The sequence below is a fragment of the Podarcis muralis genome, chromosome 15 (genome assembly GCF_964188315.1).
Source record: "Podarcis muralis chromosome 15, rPodMur119.hap1.1, whole genome shotgun sequence".
Taxonomy (NCBI): Eukaryota; Metazoa; Chordata; class Lepidosauria; order Squamata; family Lacertidae; genus Podarcis; species Podarcis muralis.
In genome coordinates, this window is record NC_135669.1 from 10,634,120 (window position 1) to 10,651,601 (window position 17,482).

General features: G+C 46.7%; 2 protein-coding genes across 4 annotated transcripts in view; both read left to right on the plus strand.

The window, feature by feature from the left end:
* The first annotated feature begins 3,911 nt into the window (after nt 1-3,911).
* Nucleotides 3,912-11,633, plus strand: LOC114585848 (melanin-concentrating hormone receptor 1-like). Of its 3 annotated transcripts, none has more exons than XM_028708729.2 (5): nt 3,912-4,242; nt 6,523-6,608; nt 7,045-7,837; nt 8,770-9,312; nt 10,938-11,633. In XM_028708729.2, the coding sequence occupies exons 3-5, from the start codon at nt 7,377-7,379 to the stop codon at nt 11,155-11,157; spliced, it is 1,224 nt and encodes a 407-aa protein (XP_028564562.2). In that variant the 5' UTR covers nt 3,912-4,242; nt 6,523-6,608; nt 7,045-7,376; the 3' UTR covers nt 11,158-11,633. The 3 variants fall into 3 exon arrangements, with proteins under 3 accessions (XP_028564562.2, XP_028564561.2, XP_028564564.2); XM_028708728.2 differs by lacking the exon at nt 3,912-4,242 and adding an exon at nt 4,253-4,529; XM_028708731.2 differs by lacking the exon at nt 3,912-4,242 and adding an exon at nt 4,625-4,968.
* A 3,167-nt stretch (nt 11,634-14,800) lies between these two features.
* The window catches only part of NUDCD3 (NudC domain containing 3), a 55,897-nt gene continuing 53,215 nt past the window's right edge, over nt 14,801-17,482 (plus strand). The window contains exon 1 of the mRNA XM_028707554.2: nt 14,801-15,196. Coding sequence (XP_028563387.2) covers nt 14,999-15,196 — 198 coding nt within the window. The 5' untranslated portion in view covers nt 14,801-14,998. The remainder of the gene's footprint in view (nt 15,197-17,482) is intronic.

Consider the following 17,482-nt stretch of genomic DNA (forward strand, 5'->3'; position numbering starts at 1 on the left):
AGTAGTCTCCATAGGCTTTGGACTTCATCTCCCATCATTCCAGCCTATTGACCATGCTAGCTGGGGCTGATAGTTGTTGTAGTCCAAAACACCTGAAGTCCACCAGGTTGGTTACCCTGAGTTTGAGTTGAGTAGCCTGCATTCCTTCCACCAGGGTGGCTGAGGCAGATTTACACATGGTTCCCCTGACAGTCGCTTGTCCAGACTCAGACCTGCTCAGCTTGAGATCACACGCAAGCCAAGCACTGTGAACAAGCAGACTACTCAGGCAGATAGCATAGCCTCTAATATCCCAAAGAGCCACGGAAACCTAAGGTGCTTCATTAGCATTCAGCTCACAGCTCTTCCCCACTCTTGGTTTTTTTTTTGTCGCACAAATTCCAGCTGTCAAAATCTCCTCATTGCCATCTCTCTCCTCCCCTAGCTCCACATTCCAAAAACTCATTCCAGAGCTGAGGAGAAGCGATTATGTACTATTGTCATCCTTGCTCACTTATCAAGTTGTCCAGGCTAAACTGTAGAGATTGAGCCTGTTAATGCAGATCAAAGCAACCTTACTCACATTATAACAGGGTCTGTAGCATCTTCTGTAACCCAGAACAGAGCTTCTCAAACTCTCTACCTACCTGGCCTGCTTGACAGGGCTGAAAGTTATTGAGGCCCGCCAGTCACAAAATGGATGTTCAGACCTGTCAAAAAAGGATGGCCAGTGGAGGCACAGATTGACATAATCAGCCATCAACTACTGACCTGGTTTTCTACTGGTGATATTCCTTGCTGCCATTATTACTGGCTGTTCCTCATCATTGCTACCTGCCACCTGCTTGCCAGGTAGACAGTAAACGAGCAAGAAAGCAGCATCAGCACCTGCTGGTCATCCTTCTCACCAGCACTGTTGTCTGGGCCAGACCAGAGACAGGTGGAACCAACAAGCAGGTTGCAGTGGTGAAAAGAGGAAGCAGGTGCAAGAGGCTTTTGCCTGTGGGTCTCCTAATGGGTTGTGGAGCCTCAGCAGATACCCTGCCTCAATCCTAGGATGCCCTTTGCTTCTCCAATGATAATTTGCCATGTTACAGTGGTACCTCTAGTTACGAACTTAATTCGTTTCGCAGGTCCATTCTTAACCTGAAACTGTTCTTAACTAGAGGTGTGCTTCCGTTAATGGGGCCTCTTGCTGCCGCTGAGCCACCACCACATGATTTCCATTCTCATCCTGGGGCAAAGTTCTCAACGCGAGGTAACTCTTCCAGGTTAGCTGAGTTTGTAACCTGAGGCATTTGTAACTCGAAGTACCACTGTACTTCCATTCCCCTGCATGCCTTAAAGGTAAAGGGACCCCTGACCATTAGGTCCAGTCGTGGCCGACTCTGGGATTGTGGCGCTCATCTCGCTTTATTGGCCAAGGGAGCCGGTGTACAGCTTCTGGGTCATGTGGCCAGCATGACTAAGCCGCTTCTGGCGAACCAGAGCAGCGCACGGAAACGCTGTTTACCTTCCCGCTGGAGCAGTACCTATTTATCTACGTGCACTTTGACGAACTGCTAGGTGGGCAGGAGCAGGGACCGAGCAACGGGAGCTCACCCTGTCGTGGGGATTCAAACCACCGACCTTCTGATTGGCAAAATTTTCCAGTTGCACCCAGTGAGAATGAACTGTGTACAGTTGCACAAATGTACTGCTGCCTACCATCAAACAGGGGTTTTCCCACCCTGGAACTGGAAACCACAGAGGTCTGTATTCTTTACTGTACAATACAGGATAGAATTCCTACTGACTTCTAGACCCACTGACTCCTAGACTCCCTGAAATCAATGGACATAAGTTAGCCACATCTATTAATTTAAAGGGGTCTCCTGTGAATGTGACTAGCATTGGATACTACCCATAATGCCACCGAAAAAGCTTTGCAATGGTTCTTTAAGAAAATAAGGAGAGGGGCTTACCATGCCATTACTGGCAGACTCATTCCTCACCCCAGAAAGCCAGCAGGATGGATTCCTTCATGGTCTATGATCTGGAATTTTTGGATACTTTTTACTGGCTCCGAATGTGCAGAGCTGTTGGCGCTCCGTCAAGCACAAATTACTGGCAGAAGCACTCTCTAAAAGTAGCCATTTGGCGCTGCAGGGAAAGGCAGCGGGAGAAGGACTCAGTGAGCACAGCATGATGGGGCTTCATTTATGATGCCTCTGAGTGGGAAGAAGCAGATCCCAGTAGGTGCCATTAAAGCCACATGTTAGCAGCAAATTTGCTAGCATTTAATCTCTGCGCCAGCGGGTCACCTGCTGATGAGAAGGATGGAGGGGAAGGGCAGCTGTGGCATTCAGCAAGGTGGATTTGTACAAGCTGTAGCACTTATTTCCCTCCCTCGTCCTGATAGAGAGGATTATTTAATAGTTCTTGCTCCACCTTCCCTAAGGAGAATATTTGAGATCTGTTCCCTACTACATGTGATCTTGAGGCTCCCCTGCTGTTGGTCAGAATAGACCACACTGGACCAAATCGGACCAACAAGCTGATATGGTACAAGGCATCTTCCAATATTCTTATTACAGTGGTACCTGGGGTTAAGAACATAATTCGTTCTGGAGGTCCGTTCTTAACCTGAAACTGTTCTTAACCTGAGGTACTACTTTAGCTAATGGGGCCTCCCACTGCTGCAGCTGCACAATTTCTGTTCTCATCCTGAAGCAAAGTTCTTAACCCGAGGTACTATTTCTGGGTTAGCAGAGTCTGTAACCTGAAGTGTCTGTAACCTGAAGCATCTGTAACCTGAGGTAAGGTAAAGGTAAATGGACCCCTGACCATTAGGTCCAGTCGTGGCCGACTCTGGGGTTGCGGCGCTCATCTCGCTTTATTGGCCGAGGGAGCCGGCGTACTGCTTCTGGGTCATGTGGCCGGCATGACTAAGCTGCTTCTGGCGAACCAGAGCAGCACACGTAAACGCCGTTTACCTTCCCACCTGAGCAGTACCTATTTATCTACTTGCACTTTGACGTGCTTTCAAACTGCTAGGTTGGCAGGAGCAGGGACAGAGCAACGGGAGCTCACCCCGTCACGGGGATTCGAACCGCCGACCTTCTGATCAGCAAGTCCTAGGCTCTGTGGTTTAACCCACAGTGCCACCCGCGTCCCTGTAACCCGAGGTACCAATGTACAAATAAATTTGCTGCTGGAGCTGCTCAGCAGACCCTTTTTGTAGCACTGTGTTTGGCTCTTCCACCCTCTCACCCACACAGGCAGGGGCTGAACTGTCAAACGTTTCTGACGCCCCCTTCCTACTGCGATGCCAGCCAGGCGCAGGATGAACGGATGACTCAGCCCACGTACCCTCTCTGCAGCTGCCGGGGCTTCCAATTTGCACTTTTGTCTCTGCGGTGCTCCAGCCATACTGTGCAAGTGTCTGACGGCGCCGATGGGAGAGGGGAAGCTGGACTGTTTGTTCCACAAGCATCTGGACAGCTCTAAAAGCCCCTCTTCTTGCAGAGAAGACCCACACCCCCTGTGGCTCAGCCATCCTGGCACCTGCAGTCAACTAGGCTGGGCCCTGGCCAAGGGAAGGAGTCTTCGCCAGCCCAGCTATGCTGGCTGCCATTCACTGCCCTCCCAAACAGGCTCCTGGATGTTTTGCTGTTTCTTATTAAGGATTTTCTTGGTGGCAGACCAAGACCCTAGTTAAAGGGGAAGGGGACGGACTGATAGGGGGCAGTATGGGGGACAGACAAAGCATGTATCCTGGCCCTGAGCTGAGCTCCTTGGAGTAAAAGCTGGCTGGAAAAGTCATTGGCATTTGTTTGGAAAAGTGCATGCCCCTGAGCATGTGAAGAGTGCTTTTACCTCACACCATCATCCCTCCAGATATGCAGAGCTTCAGATCAGAAGAGAGAAGTTTCAGCCCAATGCGAATCCATGTCTGCTTTTTCTTTCTCCCCCTCCGTTTTTTTTTAAAGGGAGGGGAATAGGCATTGGAGAGCGAGGGGCGGGTAGAAGTGCAGGACGAGGCGGTGAAGGCGTCTCTGACGCTGGGTGAAACAGAAACCCACACGGTCCTTCCTCCGCTCGTATCTTCTCCCGCAAACTGTTGCAGAAGGCAATGAAAGGCGCGAGCGAGAGGCTCCACTGATGCGCGGCGACTGCGCGCGCCAGGGAGAGAGCCAGCTTCGGAGAGAGGCGCGCAGTGCGCATCCACACGAACACGCGTCTGCAGGAGGAGGAGGTACACGCGGAGATCTTGCCGGAAGGGTAAACGCACGAGGCACAAGGGAGAGGAGGAGCGGGGGCGCGTGGGGTTTCTTCTTCACCATGTCCCTCTGCTCCCGGGACAAGCTGGACTGGAACCATCTCGCTCGAAAGGAAAGCGGAGTGACACCGCTTAGGCAAGATTCGGGAGCGGAGGGAGGTAGAGCTGTAAACGGGCAGCCGGCCGCCGCGCCCCCTCCCCGCATTGGGACACCTGCGCCTTGGCTTTTTCTTTAGTGGGGTGTGAGCGTTTATGCCTCTCCCCTCCTCCATCCCAGGAAGATGAACGTGTGAGTGCTTCAATAACACGAATAATTCATTCCAATTGTCTTTTGTGCTACTGGGGACCATAGGAGCCAACGGCTAGGCCCGAGGGGGTCTTGGACCCCCCATAAAATATTTGAGCCCCCCACCCCAAAGTTGATGGGCATTGCCATTCAAATGATGTGCATGCACCGTGTCATGTGAATGATTATGGGTGGGTGATGCTTACCTGCCCCCCTCCCAAATATTTTATTCAAGTTGGCACCCCTGCTGGAAACTGAGGTAGCATCTTTTGAGGTGCATGAGAGAGACTCCCCGGGGTTTGTGTGATGTATCCAAACCCAACAGGCGGAGGACATAGAAGGAGTGGCCTTTTAACCGCAGGACCAGCAGCTGAAGTGGAAGCAGCGGTGGAGTCAGGCTCAGTCATCGCAACTGGTCACACCCAGTTCCAAGAACGTGCAGGTGATTTCCCCCACTGTCAAGACTTTTTGGGGACGGGGTAATGTGGACTTGAGGTTGAAGGAGGGCCCCCTAACCCTGTTTTAGTTGTAACCCTAACCCTAAAGGGGAGATTCTCTGCTGCCCACCAGTGGCGTAGCGTGGGTTGTCAGCACCCGGGGCAAGGCAAGTAATTTGCGCCCCCTAACCCGTGGATTTGCGCCCCCTAACCTGTGGATTTGCCCTAACCCCAGATGTTGCGCCCGGTGCGGGCGGCACCCCCTGCACCCCCCACGCTACGCCACTGCTGCCCACTGAGCCCCAGGCACAAAACCAGGCAGGAAATCTCCAGTTGCAGGATTGTGTGTGTGGATGATGATGCAAGAGAGCCAGCATGGTGTAGTGGTTAAGAGAGGTGGCCTCGTAATCTGGTGAACCAGGTTCGTGTCCCCGCTTCTCCACATGCAGCTGCTGGGTGACCTTGGGCTAGTCACACTTCTCTGAAGTCTCTCAGCCTCACTCACCTCACAGACTGTTTGTTGTGGGGGAGGAAGGGAAAGGAGATTGTTAGTTGCTTTGAGACGCCTTAGGGTAGTGATAAAGCAGCATATCAAATCCAAACTCTTCTTCTCCTCTTCTTTGGGTCCCCAAACCTGTGGTTATAACTGTAAGACAGGAGCCTGTAGTAGAAGCAACTACTGTGTGGACAAACCAGTCTGTTTGTTAAGCTAATGGTCTTAGCCTGCAGCCTCTTAAGAATCCTATTTACATGTCTAAATAGTTGGTCAAGAGTAGATGTGTTGTCATAGAAATACATAACTAGTGAGTGATGCTTTTTTAGAAGGAGGGGATAAAGCCTTCCCCACCAACGTGGTTGGATACCAAGTCATCCAAGATCAATAGACCAGGGCCCTGTGTGGTGTAATCTCACCTAGAGCGGGAAAGACACAGAAGCTGGCCTTGCACTCCGTGCTGAAACCAAAGCTATGGTTTTTGGTGGCGGATTCCTGAAAACCTAGTGCGACAGTGAGATCTGATGCTCTGAGCCCTTCCATCTTATGCTTACAGTGTGTTGGTGTGTGTGTGTGTGTGTGTGTGTGTGTGTGTGTGTAAATAAAACCATATATCAAAAAGACACCACAGTCTCTTGTGACTTTCATTCCAAGGGAAACTTAACACAAGGTGATTGCTGGCACCCTTGAAGTTTCTCACTGTTTGGATATTGGGCTGCATGGAACACTCCTTTATCTAGAGCACAGTTTGGTGACAAAAGCCAGCAGTGGCTACTGGCTATTATGTTTATGCCTTAACTCCTTAACTCTGAATGCCAGTTGTTGAGATTTGCAAGCATGGAGAATACTGCTTTGCTCAGGTCCTGCTTCTGAGCATAGCTGTCAACTTTTCCCTTTTCTTGCAAGGATTCCTATTCGGAATAAGGGAATTTCCCTTAAAAAATGGGAAACGTTGACAGCTATGCTTCTGAGCTTCCCATTGGCAACTGGTTGGCCACTGGGAGGACAGGATGCTGGACTAAATGGGCCTTTAGCCTGATACAACAGGGTTCTTCTTATGTTCCAGATGTTGAAGTCCAGCTCCCATCAGCCCCAGCCAAAATGGAAAATGTTCATGGATTATCGGACCTGTGGTTCACTGACATCTGGAGGGTAAGACAGATTTTCCATTCTTGGTTGCACTAAGGAACCATACAATTTTGTTAGCTGAATCTGTGGAATCATGTGGTAATATATCCTACCACCACTACCATCACTACCACCACCAAAACAACAACAATTTATTATTTATACCCCAACCATCTGGCTGGATTTCCCCATGTTACGTGCTTTTCATTACCTCTAATGAATGGACAGTTTATGGCTGTTGACTTTGGTAGCTGGCTGTTCTTTTAATGTAAGTGGGAAGGACATACATAGCTCAGGGGTAGAGCATCAGCCCTGTCCAGTCCCTGACTTCTCCAGGAAGGGATGGGAATATTCCAGCTGAAAGTCGGGAGAGCTGCTGCCCATCAGTGTAAATGAATCATTGGTCTGGCTTGGTATAAGGCAACTTCCTATGCTCCTAAGTCCTTGATTTGTCTTCTAGGATGTCCAAGAGGCAACTGGAACATTCCCTCTTTAGAGTGCTCTAGATGGCACCCGAGACAAGACAAGAAGAACCATGTACAATGGAGCTGAGCTGCTGAGTCTCCTTCCAAGAGATGAACAACAGTCTTTCAAGGTTTATCCCTGTACACACCAGCATCAAACCATAGAGCTTCTACTGAGGAAGGAGGCAATTGGCATTGTTTCAGTTTGGGCTTTGAGACACAGAGTTGGCATTCACCTCCAGCATAGAGGCCTTCTGCTCCTTTGAATGGCCATGTTGGATTTTCCTTGGCTCACCAGAACAGCTCCATCCCTTGCCCAGGGCCCATCATGGCACTTTTGCTGGACAGAGTCCGCGACTTCTCTCCTGGCCTCAACATATCTCCTGGTCTTCTTAATCCATGGATACTAAACCACTCTCAAAGGGATTGTGAGCTAGAACCAGGCTGTGGTGAGCACATGCTGGCTGCTGGCAGCAGCTTCCCGGGGCCAGCTGTCCGCTTTGTGCTGCCCACCATTTATGCCCTTATTTGTGCTTCCGGTGTTCTGGCCAATGGGATGGTGATTTCGGTCATTCTGGGCTGCAAGCAGAAGGTAGTTTCCGACATCTACATTTTGAACCTGGCGGTAGCTGACTTACTCTTCTTGCTTGGTATGCCGTTTGTCATCCACCAACTTCTGCAGGAGCAAGGCTGGGTTTTTGGAGACTTTCTCTGTTGGGCTGCAACCACCATCGACCTCAACAACCAGTTCAGTAGCGTGGGCATTGTCACTCTGCTGTGTGTAGACAGGTAGGAGCCAAGGTAGAAGAGCGGGATGCACATGGTATGCCAATTCAGAAGCGACTCAGAAGGAGCGCTTGCTTTGCAAGCTGAAAGTCCCAGGTTCAGTTCCTGGCATTTCCAGTGAGAAGGATTGGACTTCAACTATCTGGTGCTTTCCCGATATTTTGGACTACAGCTCCCATCAACCCCAGCCAGCATAGTTGTTGGCTGGGGCTGATGGGAGTTGTGGTCCAAAACATCTGGAAAGCACCAGGTTGGCAAAGACTGCAGTAGGAGATGGTAAATATGTTTGCCTGAAATCCTGGAAAGTCGTTCAGTGACACTGGGCCCCTTTGCAGCTGGAGTGCCATGCTTGATCTGGAAGTAACCAGCTGTTTAGGCCTGATTTATGGGAAAGTTATGGCACAGGCAGTAAAGCGGAATAAATTATTGCTCGTATTAACTGTCATTTGGAGAAATCCTTGATATTTGCAGGTGTTCTTGCCCTCTTAAATTATATCCCTGTGGGCGTAGAGGCTAACAGATGGATCCTGCAGGGAGAAAACACTTACCACCCACTACCCAGTAGTGTGAAGTCCTCGCTGCCCTTTCTGCATTTGAACACATGGCTTATTACTGTCAATCTCATTTATTTGTGCGTATTAAGCTATAGGTTTAAGTTAGCTTCGATAGTCTTAATGTCAGCTGGGAAGGTTTGTCTTCCTTTCTGTTATATTTGCAGAAAAAAGGACAGCTGCTCTATTTCCCATCTGATTCTTCCGTTGCAAATGGCAATCATTTTACACAGCGCATCCCTCCTGCAATAATCACCAACAATGAGTTACCATGGTCACTGTGCACGTTTATTGTAGATATTTGGACATACGCCTCGTCTCCTTTGTGGAATGTGCCGCCCTGTGTCTCCTGTATCCCTGACGCCAGTTCATTTCTCTTTCCAGGTATGTGGCAGTTGTGTGCTCGTCCACCATCGGCCAGAAACGGACCCTGCGGTGCACAACTCTGATCAACGCCGGTGTGTGGGCTGGGAGCTTGATTCTGGCCACGCCTGCGATGCTCTATGCCCGGGTGCACTGGGACAACAAGACTGAGATCTGCCTCCTTGACTTACCAGGTCCCCACAGTGTATATTGGTATACCCTGTACCAGTCATTGCTGGCTTTCCTGCTCCCCTTGGTGGTGATCACTGTCCTGTATTCATTGACTCTGCAGCACCTCTTCCGTGCCATGCGCCGGGTGCGTCGGAAGCCATCCGCCCGCAGCCGGAAGGTGACCCGCATGGCCCTCACAATCATGGCTGCCTTTTTTGTCTGCTGGACTCCGTACCATGTGCTGCAGTTGGTCAACCTCAATGCCACGCCCTCTGCCACCTTTTTCTACCTGTACCAGGCTACTATTTGCCTCAGCTACGCCCACAGCTGTGTCAGCCCCATCCTTGTCATTTTCTGCACCGAGTTCTTCCGCGAGAGAATGGCCCAGTCCAGGTGGGGACAAGGAACAGGAGGGGATGTGGTGGAGGGAAAGGGCTAATTCAGTAGAGGGTGACCTCCTATTGTGAGAAGTGATGTAAATATAGGGGTTTAGCTTTTGCTGCCCAACTCCCCATGGGTCTCTGAGTACCCTAAGTCCATGATCGGTCAGAGAAGAATGGTTGGAGGCAGGATCCAGTGAAATCAAGGCAGATATTTATTTTTCTGTTGCAACAGAGTTTCCTTCCCTCCTTCCACGGAGAGAGAGACCCTGGACAGAAGTGTGCAGCAACCTTTAAATACTTTTGACATTGCCCAACCCCCTAAGCCAAAGACCACCCCAAAATCGTCATACATACATCATAGGAGGTGGTCTACAGCAGAAATCCTGTATGCTGGGATACCTGATAAGGGTCGCTGATTGCACTACCTGGGCAGCATGGCAATTCTCTTGTGATGGCTAATACTTTAGTTCCTGAATCCAGGTCACAGGCTCACCCTATTCATACACAAATACACCTTTAAGACAGGATTTGTAAGAGAAAAGACAACGGGGAGGCTTTCCCCATTTGCCTCCCTTCCAGCAGGGAGTATTTGAGGGGTCCCCGGGAGAGTCAAAATGGCTTCAGGATTGCACTCCTGTACTATTTCAGACACATGGTTTATATATTTAGAGATGTGTGCATTAACGAATATATATTTGAGACCTTAAAATTCTTCTAACAGAAGGATGCTGCAAGCTTTATTTTAAGGGTGAAACAGGGGTGGGGAATCTCAGTGCAGCCCTCAGGACTCTCTACAGGCCACTCCACCTCTCCACTTGGCACATCCCTCCCCAGTCCTGCTTCGCCCTCCCCTGGAGTGCTTTTGCCTGGTCTGGAATGTATCCTTGAACTCTGACACTGCTTCTTGGCTTGTGGGGAAGGAGGATAAAGAGGGGGGTGTATGAATGGAAATGAGTTCAAGGTAAGATATCATCATCACCATTGTCATAGTAATAATAATTTGTATACCGCCCTATACCTGTAGATCTCAAGTTAGTTCACGGCATAAAATTACAATTAAAAAACCCCAAAACGCATCATAAAAATAAGAACAGAAACAAACCAATAATTCCCCCTAGCACAATACATTCCAAAGCTTATCAGATGTCAGTCAGCTAAAGGCTTGGCTGAAGAGGAACGTTTTTGCCTGGCGCCTGAAGGTGTATAATGAAGATGCCAGCCAAACCTCCCTCAGGAGAGCATTCCACAAATGGGGGGCCACTGCAGAAAAGGCCCGTTCTTGTGTTGCCACCCTCCGCACCTCTTGTGGAGAGGAGGCACACAAAGACGAGCCTCAGAGGATGATCTCAGTGTCCAGGTAGGTTCATATGGAAAGGGGCAGTCCTTGAGGCATTGCAGCCATTTTGTTGCTCTGCCCATTCTTGCCTCTGCCTGTGGCCCTTGGAAAATTGCCCAGCAGGGAATGTGGCCCTCAGGTTGCAAAATGTTCCACACTCCTGCTGTGGAGAGTGACCTGGGCAGAAGGTCCCTTGACCACAGCAGAACCTTCTCCTGAGTCAAAACACACAGGATTGCTTTATGCACATCACTTATTAAATAGATAATGCTTGAGAGATTATCTCTTTTTCTTTACAGGTATTGCAGATTGTTTACCAAGTGGAGGGCAATACGAGAAAGCCATTCCTTATCTATTCCAGAAATGACAGCTACGATGTACAGTCCAGAAGCAAGCCATGCTGCCTCTCCATGCATCGCCTGCCCTCCATTTGCAACAGAGATGCCTTTGTGCTCTGTAACTGAGACCACCAGATTCAGTGTAGTCATCAATGGACATGAGGAACCTAGTGGGTTTTGAGGACCCGCTTTGATTTGGTTTAGATCTCAGCTTGAAACATTGGCACACCCTGAAGTTCTGGAAGAGGATTAAGGTGGTGATGAGGGAGAGATACAGACTGGAAGACTCCTGGTTCTGGAGGGTTGTTGTAAGACCATGGCAGCAAGTGGAAAAACTGTTAGTGACGACTAATAAGACAAGGGACATTGAGCGAATTAAATGAAACAATAATTCACTTTGTCTGGAAGTCAATGCGCCTGTTCTGTTTCAGTCTACAAGAACAAATTAATCGTCCTGTAAATATCATTTGTCGTAATATCCGTCCTCTAATCTATTGACTGCTCTTGCCAGGGTGTTCCCTTGAACAAAAGAGAAATCTATCAAGTTGATGGAACTTCTATACGATGGACACATTAGACCAGAGCACTTAAAAGTGCTTATTTATCAATCTTACCTGTTAGTTGGCCATGTTCAACCAACCTGATCCTAAAATCAAGTTTCTCCTATCACAATTCCTTCTGTTACCTTAGTAGTTCTTGCGTGGTCAGAGTATGAAATGAGGATGTGCTATCTGAAATGCTTTCTCATTCACTGGTGCTAGGTTTGCAAAAAGGTTCGCAATTTGCAAACAAAATGGTAAACAGATAAGGGACTTTATTCAATCCATACACAGAGCAGACCTTTTGCAATTAATGGCCATTACTAACTTAGGCTGATTAATTGCAATAGATCTACTCTGAGTAAAACTCAGAGTAAAGATACCCTGCATCTTACATTCCAGTGACACATTAACAACTAGTGCCTGGGGATGCTTTCCCCCTCCTCTCTCCCCATACCTTTTCCCTTGTGTGTCATGTCTTTTAAACTGTAAGCCTGCAGAGGTGTCCTAATCTTTTTTTTTTATTTTTATAATTTTTTTATTAATTTTCCAACATAAATAAAAACAATACAATAAACAATACATAAACACACAAACATATAAACACGTATAATTTCACAACCTCCTTTTCATAAACCTTACTTCCCCGACTTCCCCATACCTCCCCCTTCTGCATCCCTATTTCAAAATTTCTTCAGCAACCCCTCACTTCAATTAACTGATTACTCATTTTCCTTCCCCCCCTTTCTTCTCTTACTTAATCAATTTACAGCTGTAATTCTATATTTTCTTAACCTTGACATTTTAGCACTCATCAATTTTACAACAATTCTTAAGGTAAACTTTAAATTTCTTCCATTCTTCATCCACCGTCTCTTTTCTAATCTTTTCTCCATCTAAATGCTCCCCTTAGCTTCTGTTAGGACAAATCTACAATGGTGACTTATAACATTAAGAATACATTATAAAAATGTGACACCAGAGGACGCTGTAGAGCAGTGATCTGTCGCTGATGGGAAATTGCATTGGGAGGAATATTTTTCTTAAAGTGTTGGGTTGTTTTTTAACAGCGTTTTCCAGATCAGTGTAGATCCAGCCTCAGTCTCCTTTGGTAAGGAATACACACAACTGTATCTTTCCCGTTATAGGGTTAATAGCAGCTTGCGGGGAGGCGTTGGTGGGCTAGATTGAAAAAGTAATCCAGGGACAAAGAGATAAAAATCTTCCCCTAGGTCTGATGTTCGTTAAAATCAGAGCTGCAGCTTGTGGCTGCTTTAGACAGTACAGTGGTACCTCTGGATGCAAACAGGATCTGTTCCAGACCCCATTCGCATCCTGAGTAAAATGTAAGACGCGACAGCGCGTCTGCGCATGCACGGGTCGCGTTTTGCCGCTTCTGTGCATGTGCATGACGTCATTTTGAGCGTCTGTGCATATGTGAGCGGCAAAACCCGGAAGTAACGTGCTCCGTTACTTCAGGGTTGCCGCGGAGAATAACTTGAAAACTCTCAACCTGAAGCACATCTAACCGGAGGTATGACTGTAATCGTATACATATCCACTCTGAAGATACAGGACAGAGGAAAGAAAGTAATTCCTTACAGAGCACATAATTACACTGTGGATTTCAGTCTCAGAAGAAGTAGTAATGTCCACCAACTTGGATGGCTTCAAACGAGGATTAGACAACTTCATGGACGATAAGGGTACTAGCTCCAATGGTAATGTTGTACCTTCTCTATCAGAGGCAGTATGCAGGAAGAGTGCTGGTCCTGCTTTTGTGTTGGGAAAGGCATCTTTGTCTCCAGGCACTGCGGTTGTCTGCAAGGGATTTCCACCCAGTAGGGTTAATGTGATAATTTTGATGATAACAGAATGCTAAGAAGGTAGTATGGACTCTAACACTTCAGCCTACAGGTGGATGATGTCGTTTTTTAATGCTCCCATAAAAGGGGGAGGGGAACCCACTCCCTGCAAAGAGGAAATTAGCACAACAGGTAAATGTCTGCTAGAAGGCAGTTGGAATATGCAAGTTTTCTATTTGCAGGTGATTAAAAAAGAAAAAGTGTGGGGGTATTAAAAAAACTGTTGCAGGTCTATTATACCACCTCAGGGGGAAAGAACAGTCATGTATTCCAAACGGTGCTGGAAATGGTTTGAATGCAAGCTATCAGTGATAATGACGATGATAATAACATTACAAACAGGAAACTGGGACTTATGTTCACATGTGGTGGGGGTGTAAATATGTACAATTTTTGGGGCGAAGGGCGTTTAAGGAGATAACAGAAATCACTGAGTTAAAGCTGATCGAAAGTCTAGAGGTATACCTCTATACCAGCAAGTGGAAGGGGCAAGGTGAATATAAAATGGAAGAATGGTATGGGATATAGCTTTTAACGATAAATTAATGTTCTATTAAGGTAAGATGGGGAACACCCAGGAGAAAAGATTTTGAGGAGATACGGAAGGTGTTTTTAGAATTTGTACTGTTAAAATAGAAAGGGGTCAAACCATCACAAGAGGTACTGAAATTTTTGGAGGTTGGATAGTTACAATGGAATGGTCTTGGGGGGTGGGGTGCACATTTTTAATTATTATTTATTTATTATTATTACTTTGTCAAAATAAAAATAAACAAAACTTCTTTTTTTTAAGAAACAACAATAATGCAACCTGACACGTCTGTTCAGAAGCAAGCCACCCAGCGAGGCTTACTCCCAGGCAAATGGGGAATATGCAGGAGAAATTATTTTGAGGAGATCTGGAATGTGTTTGCATAATTTCTACTGTTAAAAAGGAAAGCGGGTCAAACCACCGCAAGAGGGGATGAAATTTTGGGAGGCGGGGTAGTTACAATGCAATAGTCTCGGGGATGGGGTGCACGTTTTTATTCTTATTTATGATTACTACTTTGTCAAAACAATAATAAAAAGATATTTATTTTTTAAAAAGAAACAACAATAATTCAACCTCACACGTCTGCTCAGAAGCAAGCCACCCAACGGGGCTTACTCCCAGGTAAATGGGCAGAGCCCAATAAAGCATAGCTGTCAACTTTTCCCTTTTCTTGCGAGGAATCCTATTCGGAATAAGGGAAATTCCCTTAAAAAAAAGGGAAGCGTTGACAGCTATGCAATAAAGTTGCTTCCACTACGCGGAGGGATGTAGTAAATTCCTCCACAAAGCCGTCGAAGACGCTCGCACGTTTTAAATGCCTAAGCGGAACCTTCCGGCTCCGCCGCGCCGGGAGGCTGTTCGGGGGGGACCCATTTCCGCGCCGGACCGGAAGTGCTCGCTGCCATCACATCACCGGGTTGCCCCACCGAGTGAGGGTTGCCGTGACAGCGGCGGACTCTCCAGTCGGAGTTCCCAGGCGCTCGTTGCTTGGAGCGGAGGCTGGTCGCTCGCTCGCCCGCTCGGCCTCGCCGTGTCCCCCGGCGTCTTTCGACCAGGCCTCTCCTCCGGCCTCGGGTGGCTTCCATGGAGCGGGCGGCCGCTATGACGGACATGTACGACCAGGCGCTGCTTGGCATCTTGCAGCATGTGGGGAACGTCCAGGAGTTCCTGAACATCCTCTTCGGCTTCTTGTACCGAAAGACCGACTTCTACCGGCTCCTGGTGCAGCCGGCCGACCGGCTCGGTTTCCCTCCGGGGGTGGCCAAGTGCATGGCGCTTCGGGTGAGTCCGAGAGGCTGGGGGCTCCTCGCCCATCTCCCTTGCCCCTCACTCAAAATGAAGATTTATTCGTTTTTGTTTCATACGAATCCTTATTTAGGTATCCATTTCCGGGAGGTTTAACTCTCTCTGTCAGCAAAACAAAACAAAAAAAGCAGCACAGTCCCTGCGGGGCATCTCTGAAGACTCCATAAAGATTTATTCTGGAATAATAATAATACTAATAATAAATAATAATATATTTATACCCCGCCCATCTGGCTGGGTTTCCCCAGCCACTCTGGGTGGCTCCCAACAGAATACAAAAAACATGATAGAACACCAAACATTAAAAATTTCCCTAAGCAGGGCTGTCTTCAGATGTCTTCTAAAAGTCAGGTGGTTTTTTATTTCCGTGGCTTTTGTAGGTGGAAGGAAAGCTTTAGTTCACGAAGCCGTATGCTATGGAGTTTCTTGTGGTGGAGCGGATTGTTTTCTGTCCGCATATGGGTAAGGAATTATAGGGTGTTTCTTGAACAGTTACAAGGTAGGTTTGCCTTTCAAAACAACAACAAAATGCGTCCAAAGTCGCTTGGAGACAAGTGAGTATGAAGCCTAATAAAAAATAAAAAATCAGACCATTTTTAAAGTGCTGCAGTAGTTGATCTGTTGTTTATACAGATATTTGTTGCACTGTGAGATGTTTTCCCCCCTGGCTTCAGTGAATTTAGGGTTATCTTTTTCCACCCTTGTTTTAATAATCGCAGCATCCCAGTGGGGGTACATTAGGCACAGAGTAAGAGAAGGGTGTGTGTGTGTGTGTGTGTGTGTGTGTGTGTGTGTGTGAGAGAGAGAGAGAGAGAGAGAGAGAGAGAGAGAGAGAGTCAGAGAGACTGGCTCAAAGTGAGCTTCATGCCTGAGTTGGGTTTCAAATCTGGAGGCTTCCCAGTCCTAGCCCAACATTAACAACTACACCACAGGAGTAGCTGTGTCAGTTTGTCACAGCAAACAGCAAACTCAACAAACAGTCTCTAAGGTGTCACAGACAAAATTCAGAATTACACTGCTATGTTCTTTTGGGCTTTCATGCATAAAGTATAATCCTTAGGTGGCAGATATATGTCTGTTTCAGTTCTATTTTCCCTCTTCACATGGAACAATTCCCATGATGGCTTACATAAAACAAAACAGAATTAATTTTCTTTCTGACACATTGCCCTATGATGGCATTGTCACTCCAGTCCATTCACATTCCAATCCCAATCTTTATTAGATTGATAAGAATTAGATTGTGGTTTTTTAAATCCTCTTTTAGCTCACCTTGCTCACCCACCTTTGGCAGTTGGGTGCTTAGTTCCCTGGATGCAAAATTATTGCTCTTTATCCACGGTCCTAAGTGTAGAGTTAAGTGCAACCTTTTACATGCCTACTCCCATATAAGTGGGTATAAGGTTGCAGCCTTAATTAATTAAATTTATAATGTGCCAGAAATGTAAAGTGACTTTCTCTGTCATCTCCATAAACATAAATAAGACTAAAAATAATTGTAAATTGCACCAGCTGTACTCTTTTTTGAGGAGTATGGATGCTCTTCTCCCTTCTCACAGTGTATATTGGTATAAATATAGGATATCCCACATTCTTAACAATGAGACCCAACATTCTCTTGCAAGATCTTAGTGATTCAAAAATATAATTAAGAATCCCTCTCCTTTGTGATTTATTGGATGGTGGATATACAATGGCTTTGTATACATGACTTGAATTAAGAGACGTCTGTGGCAAACGTCCAACCTTTTTCTGTGAAATAAGAGACCGTTTTTTAAAAAGGATCCATTATTAAAGTTGAATATATCTTAGTTAAGCTAATAACAATGCATTTGAGCGAATTATTATTATTTAAAGTTAATGTACGGTACCAATAAATTACTTAAGCCCATTGACTTCATTGGGTCTGTTTCCAGGTATGACTAACATTGAAAATCACCTTTGATTTCTAGAACTGCTTATCTTTTTAGCATTAGAGCTCCAAAGAGTTCTGTAACCAAACTAGAGAAAAGTTAATTCTGAAGTTTTTAAAATTTCTCACCAGAAGAGCTTTATTTTTGATAACTAGAAATAAAAGCTGTGTTAGGGCTTCTTTTACTTCCTTGTAGGAGTATGATTAAATAAAGTTTTCTTTTGCACCCAATTCTAAATTGAAAAGGTGCTTTCTTAATTTCATCTCTCTCTCTTTCACTCTTGTCACACCCACCCACACACCCCTTTACTTTTAAAAGAGAGGGAGAAGATCCCAATGGAAGGCAGTGT